The sequence below is a fragment of the Mustela nigripes genome, chromosome 8 (genome assembly GCF_022355385.1).
Source record: "Mustela nigripes isolate SB6536 chromosome 8, MUSNIG.SB6536, whole genome shotgun sequence".
Classification (NCBI taxonomy): Eukaryota; Metazoa; Chordata; class Mammalia; order Carnivora; family Mustelidae; genus Mustela; species Mustela nigripes.
The window spans coordinates 13,947,829-13,959,780 of NC_081564.1; the positions used below are offsets into that span (position 1 = coordinate 13,947,829).

Below are 11,952 nucleotides of genomic sequence, written 5' to 3' on the forward strand. Positions count from 1 at the left end.
GAACTACACGCCGCTGAAGGAGAACAGTACTTTCAAGGAGCTATTTTTGTTAAGGGGGAAGAGGTGAAACGGGCTGACTTGTCCGATGAGGCAAAGCAGCAAAGTCAGACCTCAGACGCGACAGTCAGCCAAAGGGGCGACAATACCAATTCTCTACGCCACGAAGAAGAGACATCTTCACAACCGTTCGACTTAAGAACTATGGTTTTTAGATGCCAGGGAGGAAAACACAGTTGTACCTTAACATCTGTTGAGAAAATACAAATAAATAGGCTACCACCAGCAAACCGCTGACAACTCAGTCGCCATTTTGGACAGTCATGCAGTTGAGGAATACGTCCTTGGGTAACCGGACACACGCGTTTGTCATCTCCTGCACATGCACACCACTGCTTATCCAAAAAAAAAAAAAAAAAAAAAAAAAGCCATTTATAGTGTATCAGTCAGGAGCACAGCCTCTGAGTCACCTGTAACTTAGCGAATACCTCACAGCGGACAGCTCCAGGAAAACCTGGTCCTGCTGGTCAGAGGGAAGCTCGAGGAAGGAAAGCACTTGCCACCAGCAAAGCCACTCTGACACAGCGGGAGAGAACTTTCAACAATGTCACCACCGCATCTGAAACACGACCGTGACATGTACCAGGCAGAAGCCAACACTTGCCCACTTGCCAGTCAAGGGAATGATCCCCCCAACAGAGAGGCTCTCGAGGCCTGGTTACTCTGCTTATCAAATCAACATGAGTTATGCACCCTGGGTCGAAAGGATTTTAGAAGGTGTTTGACGCAGCCGTTTCTAAGTGGGCTGAGGATCTGGGGTTAGGCTCTGCCGCCATGGAGCTGGGATCCCCTCCACGACTGACTGCCACAGGTGACACAGAAAAACCTGGATGACTAGTCCACTGGAAGCTGCTTTTGCTCTACTCTGGTCACCATGTCAAAGAGAAATTCTATTTCAATCCAAGACCAGCCATTTGGCCCATCGTTCCAGCTGCTCCTCTGCCAGGAAGCTTGATCCTGCTACAAGAAAACAAGTAAGACTATGGCGTGTGGCTTAAAAAGTCCTGTATGTGAGGAACTCTTTCATTTTCTTGGGGATCGGCAGTGCTAGCACTTGGTAGGTGGTCAGGAAACTTCGAAGGGCTTTCCGGCATAAGTGCTTCAGTGAGGACAGGACCCGAGGAGCCGTCCAGAACTGGACATGGCCATCCCTTGTCCTGAAATGGAACAGAAACCGACGCTTTAAGAGAGACCTTAGAAACACATGTTTTCCCAGTGAGGGACGCTAATGTTTCTACTCTCACTTGCATTAGCAGGAGACACCCGGGGAGTGCGATGCGCGGCCCTTAGATGCAATCCTGACCGTCCAAATCGATGTAAAGGGTGTGATACTGATAATTCAGGCCGCTGAAAGGATCAGGACTCAAGACAACTCTGATACCCACGTGCTACCCGTGAGCTCAGCCCCTTCTGAATCACACCACAGGTTCAAATGCAACAGAGGGAAGAGTGCCACCTCCTGAATTATAGATGCTCCCCACAAGGTGGTCTCTGCCCTAAATGGTTTCCCAGAAATTCTGCATCATCCTGACTCGGGCCTCCTTGTGGACGTGGCCCATCAAGTGGTGTGAGTCATAACTCTTCCATTACTCTTAGATTAACTATTAAGAGTAAATGATACAGAATAAAATAATAGAATTTTGTGTCCTCCTGGATTTCCTTAAAGGCTTCATCATAGGCAAGAACATTCTAGAGGCCTAAAAAAGCTAGCTGGTACACTCAGCAGAAACTGCTCCCCCTCTGCTCAGCTATCAGACACATACCCTGTGGCGATAACTCCACCATGTGGAAAAAATGTGCAGCAAAGACCATTGGTCATAGGAGCAAACGCGATTGGAGTTTTCAGTTCCAGGGCCCAAATCCTGAGGAGTCTGGACGAGAGAGAAGAGAAACACTGGCACGTTAGTAGCTGTGGGGCCAGCCCCAGAGGGGGATGCTACAGTTACTTGCGGGGACTTGCTCTGAGGCCACACCCCCCGATGTCTCTTTGTTACCTGTCATCTGCCACCGTGGCGAGGTACAGGCCTTCGGGAGAGAAGCACACAGATCTCAGGGAGCTGATGTGCACATCACTGTCCTCCACTGGGGGCTCAAGCTGGGTGTGGCTGTGGAAAAAGAAAGAGGACGGTCGGCCTGGGGTGATGGCTACTCTCCACCCTCTGTCCTCACTCTGGTGCTGGGGCTATGATAAGCTCAAAGACCCATCCTTACCCCCTCTGGAAAACCTCGGGAAAAGCAGACTAGGAGAAAAAAAAAAGGCATTTCCTAAGTGTCTGGCAGAAGGGGCTGAAGGGTTACTCACACTCCCTGTGCTCATTTTCTTATGCAAAGTAGGTCAGCCCTCACTTTAATGCCGCGGTACAAACTCAAAGTCTTTTCTCGGCTGAGATACATGATAATTATAGGCTACCTATTATTTGCTTCAGAAAACAACAGAGACAAAGAGAAAAAGATGCAAGTTTGTAAGAACACTGAAAATTCATTTTGGAAATACCAGTTTCGGTAAGAGGATCGTTCCGAACTTGTGACTACAGTTATTAGTAAATGGAAAGAAAGAGTCACTTCGAGGTTTCGTGAACGCTGAATCCAAAGTACACACAGCCTCCTACAGCGGGAGCCCCAAAGGCCCTCTGGGCTCAACTGAGAATCTAAGTGACCAAGAAGCGCCACAACATGAGCTCCCCACGCCTTTCACCCAGCACCCCCGCCCCGGACCCTGCGCGGGCCATGCCTAACCCAAGGCAGCTTTCCCATCAGTCCCCCCGCAACAAGGTCCAAAGGAGAGACCCCGTCCTTACTGGAGTAACCTCAGCCTCTCGCCAGTATAGGGGTCCCACATGATCACGTTGGTGTCGTAAGAGGCTGTGACGAGCAAGGCAGAGTCGGGGGAGAAGTCACAAGAGACAACACTGCTTTGGTGGCCTTCTAGCTTCCGGATTAACGTGTAGGACCGCATGCTCCACAGAAACACCTGTGCAAGGGAACAGGTGCCCGGTGAGGGGCAGCAACAACGAACAGTGAGTGAAGGACACGGCGATGCCAGGCGAAGGCAAGCTCTCCCCACCCCCACTTTCATACTGCTCTCCCAGAATGCATTATAGGGGCTTGGGGAAAGCTCCAGGTCTGAATTCTCCAAGTCTGAATTCTCAAGGCACCTGACCAGTGCACAAGTTCAAGGAGCCTGGTCTAAGGGAGAAGAAACCCAGCCAGCCTCAGGAAGCCTACGGGCTGAAATGTATCCAGAGGCTTTGCAGTTCTGCTTCTGAGCCCTGTTTGCAAAATCACAGTGTGTGCCAATAAAGCACTATGTGGTCCTTTCAGTTAAAAGCAAAACCAGGGGTCAGAGGTGAGCTGCCAGGCTTCCAACAAAGCCGTGGCACCTTGCCAAGCCATTTTCTACCATGTGTTCACAGAACGGTGGGAACCTGCCCCACAGCTGTACATACGTCTGACACAGTTCACCTGAAATCTTTTTGAGAATCATGAAAAATGGGATTTTATTTTGTTCCCTTGAAAACACACCGTCACGTAGTTCCAAACCCCAAATGAATGATTAACCACCGGGCTGTTCCACACAGTGAACTCTTCACTTTCTGAGTCAGTCACAGCAAAGCGCTCGATGCAGATGTGAGATCAGACACACACACTATTCCCGGCTTGTTCTTGGGTTTATAGTACTTTCTTAAATGACAGGCCGGATTTCAGAACAAAGTTCAACAAGTAACTGTACATTCTGATTTGAAATGGAAATCCCTATTACCCAGGTTCACATTAAATGGTTCAAAGGAGGGAAATTTGGATCCATACACAGGAGCTGCAACTTTTAAAATCTGAGACTCCAAGGGGAAAGGAAATCTTAAAAGCACACCTTTACCCCATGTTGTAAAGGCAAGCAGCCCTCCTCCAGTGATGAGGGCTTCACCTCTCGTGGGGTTTGTGTCCACACGCAAATCAAAAGAGAAGCGTGCAGGGGGACAGCCCTGCCCAGCAGCATGCCTCCTGCACAGGCTGATCTGGAGGCGCCGGCTTTATTTACCCGTTCAGACCGCCCGGGCTCACTGCACTCGGGCAACGATGGAGGTGGCACCCGCCGCTGGGCCTTACCGACTTCTCTCCAGCAGCGGAGCACAGCATGCTGCAGTCCGGGGAGATGGAGCAGCAGTACACCCACTGCAGGTGGCCCGAGAGCACCTGGATCTGTTTACCTGCACAGAGAGGGGCGCACGGTGAGCCGGTTCCAGGAACCACGTGGCTGCTGGACCGGAGGACCGCAAGCCATGGCCCACCCACCCGGCATCCCCACCGGGTTCCCTACTGGCTGAGCCCAAAGGCCCACCTTTTTAACGCAGAGCAAGATGCCAGGATGTGTCATTTAAACACCTGAAGTCTATTCGTAGGACAGTGTAATCCCCAAGGAGATCACTACCTTCTGTTTCACCAAAACCCGCAAGATGGGCGGGATAAAGGCTGTGCGCACATCACACCTGACAGATCCCTCTGATAACAGAGAACATTCTTTTCTTTCCCCTCCCACCCCAACCAGCTCTGGCACTTTGGAGCATCCTTCCAAACGCTGAGAATGTTTTAGCCTCACTTCTGTCATTCACACTCCTGTAATGGTCTCCCCGCTTCTCAGGGGTCCCACCGCACCCTCTCACCCCGACCAGGTGTCTGGACAAGCGACAGTGCAGAGTAATGAGGGCCATGTGCGCTGCGGTCAGGCGAACCTGGCTTTGAACCCCGACTCCACTGATTACCAGCACCTGCCCCAGGGCCACTCACAAAATTGCTCCAGTTCTGAGTTTGAGGAAAAAATTAAAGGCCTGTCCATTAGCATAAAAGAACAGGTGAATATATAGAATATGTCTATCCCATTGATTCAGATGGTATTAAGATTTAGATTTTCCATGATTTGTGGAAAGAAATGTGGGGAATATGAATCATTTTTTGTGGTACGATGACCCCAAACTTTATAAAAGTAAGTGTCTTAAGTGTCTGAGTAGGACACTGAGGGCAACATGGAAGGCTCTTAGCATGGGTCATGAGGCTGCAGAAGGATGTCAGGGAAGGCAGTGGAGGGGCGGATGAGATAGGGAAAGAGATCTGGCAGCGGGGTTGGGGGTGGGCAGTGAAAACGAATGTTAAAAAAAAAAAGGAAAAAACTTTTCTGAACGTAACAGCCATGCAGATGCATGTATGTGTCTGTGTATGCGTGTATGTTAAGTATATGTAGTATTTTTGTAATAAGTCATGGTTTCTTCAGCTATCACATTAGAGCAGTACCAACCCCTTCCCGGGGGAGCTGTGAGTACTGAACAAATTTAGGCAGGATGGTGGGGCAGGGCCCGGTACCAGCAAACACTACTGTATCCCCTCCCCTCCCGAGAAAGCCCTAGTATACTCGCCCATCCCCGGTCCCCTTCAGCTAGTCCTGTCTTCCCAATCACCAAAAGATTTTAAAGTCACTTCCAGAATCTTCCTTACATGGTGGCAAGCTGCCTCTGGATACACATTACAAATGGTGTTGCCTTGGAGAAGCCTTCCCAGTCAGCAAACCTATCTCATGACTTCAAGTTCTGCAGCTAAGGGCAGAAACTACCAGAGTTCTCTTGGTGACCAGATGCCATCAGATGAGGACACCACAAGCACCTTCTTGGCAGTGTGACAATCGTCAGGCTGGATTCTCAGAGGGCAGGAGTTGGTCCCCTCTCGTGGCTGTGGGAGCTGGCACAGTCACGGCTAAGGCAAGAGTACCAGTGCCTTCACGTCATCAGAGGCAAGTGTGCCTCTCTACCAACCATCCACATTCCCATTTTCCCCTGCCACCGCCCCTCCCCGGCTTCTACATCCCTGCCACGTGGGGAGAAAGGGCTGGCAATAAATTCCTCTTCCCTGTGTCACAATTCTGGGTAACAATCATTACCAGAAAAGTATGGGCCACCTCTGCATCCAGTTCTGCTCAAAGGAGAATTCCACAGAAGTTGACCCTCTCTAGCTAAAAGAGTTCTTCTGGGCAAAGAGTCCACTTCACAAAGAAACTATTTCTAACAGGAAGTAACCAACATGGACGACTTCCTCTAGACTGGTGGTTCTCAACCCGGGGAGACTATGCCCTACACGTGGACGGCGGGGCAATGTCTGGAGACATTTGGGCTGTCACAACTAGAGAAGATACTTCCGGCATCTAGTGGGCAGAGGCCAGGGATGCTCCTCAACATTCTAGAATGCACAGGGCAGCCGGTAACAAAGAACTAGCATGACCAAAATGTCAACCATGCCACGGTTGAGAAAACTTACACTGCAGCATCTATTTTCAACAGAAGTGGTTATCAGCCAGGCTGAAAACTGATTCTCAGTAACCAAAAAAACCCTTACTTTTTAAAAAATACAAAGCATAAATATGCATTCAGTGCATAAATGAATGATATATTTTTGGTATTAATATCTCATGGGGATGAGCTGGGTATGTGATTAGAAAAAATGTCTTACGAAGGTCCTTAGGAAAATCAGTTGTTCTGGATAAAAGTGAGAAATGAGCAGAGAGTACTTTTGGAGCTGCCCAGGAGTTCCGTCATTTGCATACCATGTTTATTCAGGTCCCAGATGCGAAGAGTCTTATCCCGAGATGCCGACACCAAAATCAAACTGCCACTGGGTGTGAAGCTCAGATCTCTCACTACATCTTGGTGGCCGGAAAGATTCAAAAGCAGGAGCCCTGGCGTGGGAGCAGGAGCACTTGGTCAGTGGGAGAGGCAGATACCGGTCTGCTGGACATGGCTACACCCCTGAGATAGTGGGGGGCCGGCGGCCTCTCTGGTCCCTGATGAGAACATGCATGCACCCTGGGACCTTGTCCCAGCCAGAAATGACCTACCTGTCTGTACCTCCCAAATCTTGATCTGCCCATCGTTGAGTCCCGTAGCAAGGATCAGGCAAGAGATATCTGGCACTTGGGGATGGTGGCGTGCCCAGAGCTTCCTGCCGGGTGGAGAAGACCACTGGCTAAAGGCCAAAGCCCAGACAATTTGCCCACAATCCAGAGTCTTCTCCTTCGGGCTGCCTCGCCCTTTTGTATCATTTTTGCTGCTTCGGCTTTTGGCTTCAAACCCTTTAGGGATGCTGGAGGAAGCAGAGATTCCTTAATGAGTTAAAAATCGTCACCAAGTCAACCAACTACTCAATCCATGATATCTAAGATACTAAAGCTCTAGAAATAAATTGGGCTTTGGTGAATTCTGGCGTGACTTAATTTCGTTTTGGAATTCATGTAATAAAGACTTCATTAGCCTTGGTACATCCCATTCGTGATAGTCCTACGAAAGGGTGACCTGCCTTGTCGGGTAACTGGATCACAGAAGCTCCAGGGAGCCCTCTGCTTCCTCAGAAAGTTCTCTCAGGTTTGATGCGTGGAAGGAAAGGTGCACTCGGTTTTTCCTGTGAGGAAGAAAGCCTGCTGTGGGTCTGGAACTAGGACAGAACTTAGAACTTGAACAGCCATCTGCTGCTCCCCTGCCTGGCGAGCGCCTGGCTTTGAAAGGCCCAAGGAGCAGGAAAATAAATCCTTTTCTGGCCCACACAGTTTGCTTGGTACAAGCTGATTTCCACCTTCACTTGCTATGTTCCAACCTATTAGTGAGGCTCTCTCCCTTACTTTTCTGGGTCCATGCAGCACAGGAACCGACCAGCAGGGAGGTCCAAGAGAGAAAGCCCACAGAACTGGGCAGAGCTGCACTGACCTCAAAGACCCCTGAGGCCTATTTTACATTCTACTTACGGTGAAACACAGGCCCAGATAAGCTCCATGAGACTCACTTCCTGAGCTCCAGGCCCTGCCCACCACTCTCTTAGCAGACCACATCTCAGAGGCTTGAGCAGTTGGACAGCCCTGGGATTCAGCCCACACGCTCCCAAGTTTCCCATCGGCAGTTATCAGTGCAAGTATTAAGTCCTACTTTTCTGTGTGACCCTGACCCCACGCTGGGGTGTATCAAACTCAGGGAATTGAAGACACTGAAGCTGGCGCCCAGTTCCGTGAAAAATCCTGTGTTTGATGTGTATGTAACTGGACCTCGTTATGCATTAGACTTGTTCCCCCAAAGTTGCAAGTAAATCATGTTTCTGCCAAGTGTGTGGTTGAAATATATTGAAGAACTGTAACCAAGCTCACCAAGAATATTAGAAGGGAGGAAGTGAGGCAAACATAGGCTCCATCAGCTCTAAAACTCTATTAGTCCACATCAGAGCTTGGCAAGTTATGTCCAGGCTAGCATTCTGTTTTTATAGATAAAGTTTTATTGGAACCATGTTCATTTGTTCACATGCCATCAACGGTTGTGTTCACACTGTAAGAGCAGAGGGGAGGAACCTTGACAGAGACCGGATGGCCCCCAAAGACAAAAATCTCTACCATTGAGCCTTCAAAGGATACATGCTAACACCCGGTCTCAATGGCCCAGTGGAGTTTGAGAACTTGTTGTCCTGAAAAACATATGAATGTGATAATGACTGCCTCTTTAACTGACTCTGCTAACTCCCCACACCTCACAGAGCTGCAGGGCCTTGGCACAGGGGCCCGAGTCGGCCATTCCTGCAGGCAGCACGGAACAGGCAAGCCGCAGAGAAAACCGTAGGACAGCGGGGTGCCACTGAAGCTACAGTTCTTTTATTGTTTTTTTAAAATAAAATCCTAAATTCTGCATCTGAACTAAAGAATGATCTGGAGCTACTTTATACCACAGGAATTAAGGCACCTCTGCATATTAATTAATTTTCATATCATAAATTTCATTTCTCTAGAAAGAGACACTAAACCCTCCACTTTTAGGGGTAGAGTTAACTTTCCTAGGGTCACGAAATCAGGGGCCGAACTGGAACTAGAACCCAAGCCTTGGGTATCCAGGCATACTGCTCGCAGGATCCCCTGGGCCTGTGAGTTTGCCAAAGAGTCAAGGGAAGAGTTACGTGGGAGGTGGGGTGTTTACACATGGGGACAGAACAGCTAAGTGCAAGGCAGAGTCACTGGGGGAATTTAAATTCAAGTTTCTAAAAACTGTATTTCTAAAAGTAGTACAATTATTTGGTTAGTACGAATTATTCACTCAGTACCCAAAGCACTATTATTTTTTTTTAAATGTGTAACAATCCAAACAAGAACCTAAGGACTTCAGATTTCTCCTTTTATAGGACTTTAAAAATAACATTATTTTCAATCATAAAAGTAATAGAGAACTGTGGGAAAAATCTGGAAGTGAGACAAATAATAAAATGAAAATTACCCATAATCCTAACACCACTCTAACCGCAGTAAGTATTTCACTGTAAGTTTTTATTTGGGCATATATACATATATTTTTAAAAGACAAATCTGGGATATTACATATATGGCTTCATAGCTTACTATTTTCATTAAATCTTATAAGCATTTTCCTAAGTTATTATTCTTTAAAATGTGTGATTTTTCCCTAGAACAAGTAACTTTTCACATAACACATTGAACAGTAACACTTCTCTCATTATATAAAGCAACAGATACACAAAAAGGATTAATACTCAAATTCCCATTTTCTCGAGTTCATACTGGACAAATACATTTACCTATAGTCCTACAGTGATGTATGTGTTTGAATATAAGGGTGATTATTAGGAAAACAGAATGCCCTTTGTATGCTTTTCAAAGATTCTTTTTCAGACCATAAACCTGGACCAGACTGGATATAAAGTTGAGGCTCTTGCATTTAGAGTAGGAGATCAATAAAATAACGAAAGCCCTTGGCATTCTCATTACATTGATAAGAATGAACTGAAAATCACGATTTTAAAAAACCAAAAAAACAAAAAACTCGGGGCGCCTGGGTGGCTCAGTGGGTTAAAGCCTCTGCCATCGGCTCAGGTCATGATCCCAGGGTCCTGGGATGGAGCCCTGCATTGGGCTCTCTGCTCCGCAGGGAGCCCGCTTCCTCCTCTCTCTCTTTCTGCCTGCCTCTCTGCCTACATGTGATCTCTGTCAAATAAATAAATAAAATCTTTAAAAAAACAACAACAACAACTCTTCGATGGCTACAAAAAATGTCCTCTGGCAATGCCATGAGTTCCTTACTGTCCTCTCATCACCAGATTCTAAGGGATTTCTGGTTCTCACTACTACAGAGCTAATTCCGTGATGAAAATCAGTGTATGGAAATAGATGACCCCATTTCTGAGATTCCTAGTAGCGGGAGGAACGTTCTCAAGGTCCTTGATGCATACTGCCGAACAGCCAGACTGTAATCCCAGCAGCACCAGGAGTACCCATCTCGGCACGCTCTTGCCGGCTGGACTTCTCATCAAGGCAGCTTTCAGACTGAACTGACAAAACACTTGAATCTAACGTGCAATTTATAAGAACTGCCCAAAGCAAAACAAAGGAGACCCTCAAGGGCAGGGGCCATGTTTGATTTATTTCAAGTTTCCAAACCCCTAGGCTCTGTGTCAGGCAAAGATTTCCAACAGATGCTGCCTGAGCCCTGTCCTGGCTGGGCCGTCTGACATGGAGCTCATAGCACTCAGACACGGGGCCCTGCCCAGCCCCAAAAAAGAAACTAGTTAATAACAGAAACTAAATTTGGTCCATAAAGGAAAAAACAAAAACCAAACTTAAATATGGGCAAAGGATATGAGCGGATGTTTCTCCAAAGATACAGGAGAGGCCCAGAAACACAAGGTGCTCTGCGTCAGAAGCCATTAAGAAATGCAAATCCAAACAATGAGATGCCACTTCCTACCTTACAGGATGGCTCTGCTAGAACCAAAAAGCCAGACAAGTGCTGGTGAGGGGTGAGGGCATGGGGGATACGGAAATCTCACACACCCGCTGGTGGGACTGAGAACTGGGCCAGCCACCTTGGGCACCAGTCTGTTTTCCAAGCACAGAAACACTGCAAGCCTATGTCCACGCCAAAAAAAAAAAACCTCAAAACAAAAAAAAAAACCATATGTAAATGTGCACAGCAGTATTATTCCTAATAGCCAAAAAGGGAAAACCACCTAACTGCCCAGCAACGGACAGATGTGTACACAAGGTACGCGGTCTCCGTACAATGGGATATTATTTGGCAGTAACGGGAAATGACGTGCTGATTACAGGCTGTCCGAGGGAGGACTGAAAACATTCTCCTAAGTGCAAGAAACCCATCAGAAAAGACTCCACCGTGCACAATACGATGTATATGAAAAGTCCGAATAAGCAGACCTATGAAGACAGAAAGGGGACTCGCGGCCGCTCAGGGCTGGAGAGAGTGAGACTGGAGGGTAACAAGTGAGGGATGCCCGGCTGCCCTCTGTGGCACTGCCAGTGCTTCTGAGATTAATCATGGTGAGAGGTGCCCAACTCCCTGAATGAACTAAAAGCCATTGAACTGTGCACTTTAAAGGCTCGGATTGTACGGTATGTAAATTACATCTCAATAAAGCTGCTAAAAAATAACAGCAGGGTTAACATGATCTCCACAGAATCAAATTTCCCACGTACAGACCGTGGGGCTCTGGAAACCCCCATGATCCATTTCTGAACTGTTGGCAGCCATTCTCTCGCTCCTGTTCCTGGGGGGAGGGGGGGCAAGGGGAACCCCCAAAGGGCAGGGAATCATGTGGGAAAGCGCTCCAGGTTCCCCATCCTAAGGACTCCCTTGTTCCTCCAGGCTTGCGGGTACAAGAACTTACAACTGCTCCTCCAGCGGCCAGGGGATCAGCTTGACAATGCAGTGTCCTTGAGACCAAGCGAACCAGGAACCGTCCGGAGAGAAGGCGACACTCCAGGTCTCACAGCTGGACTTCCAATCGAACTGCTGGGGGCGCCCCGGCTTGAGTTCAGCCAGCAGCAGCGGCTCCTCTGAGACAGGAGACATGCTTCAAACAAAC

The 11,952-nt window shown here is 48.1% G+C and overlaps 1 protein-coding gene across 1 annotated transcript in view; it reads right to left on the minus strand.

The window, feature by feature from the left end:
- Positions 1-186: 186 nt before the first annotated feature.
- The window catches only part of WSB2 (WD repeat and SOCS box containing 2), an 18,926-nt gene continuing 7,160 nt past the window's right edge, over positions 187-11,952 (minus strand). The window contains exons 2-9 of the mRNA XM_059408530.1: positions 11,755-11,923; positions 6,932-7,176; positions 6,641-6,772; positions 4,162-4,262; positions 2,856-3,028; positions 2,052-2,162; positions 1,821-1,928; positions 187-1,214 (exon numbers count right to left, since the gene is read on the minus strand). Of these exons, the coding sequence (XP_059264513.1) occupies positions 1,052-1,214; positions 1,821-1,928; positions 2,052-2,162; positions 2,856-3,028; positions 4,162-4,262; positions 6,641-6,772; positions 6,932-7,176; positions 11,755-11,923 (1,202 nt within the window). The 3' untranslated portion in view covers positions 187-1,051. The remainder of the gene's footprint in view (positions 1,215-1,820; positions 1,929-2,051; positions 2,163-2,855; positions 3,029-4,161; positions 4,263-6,640; positions 6,773-6,931; positions 7,177-11,754; positions 11,924-11,952) is intronic.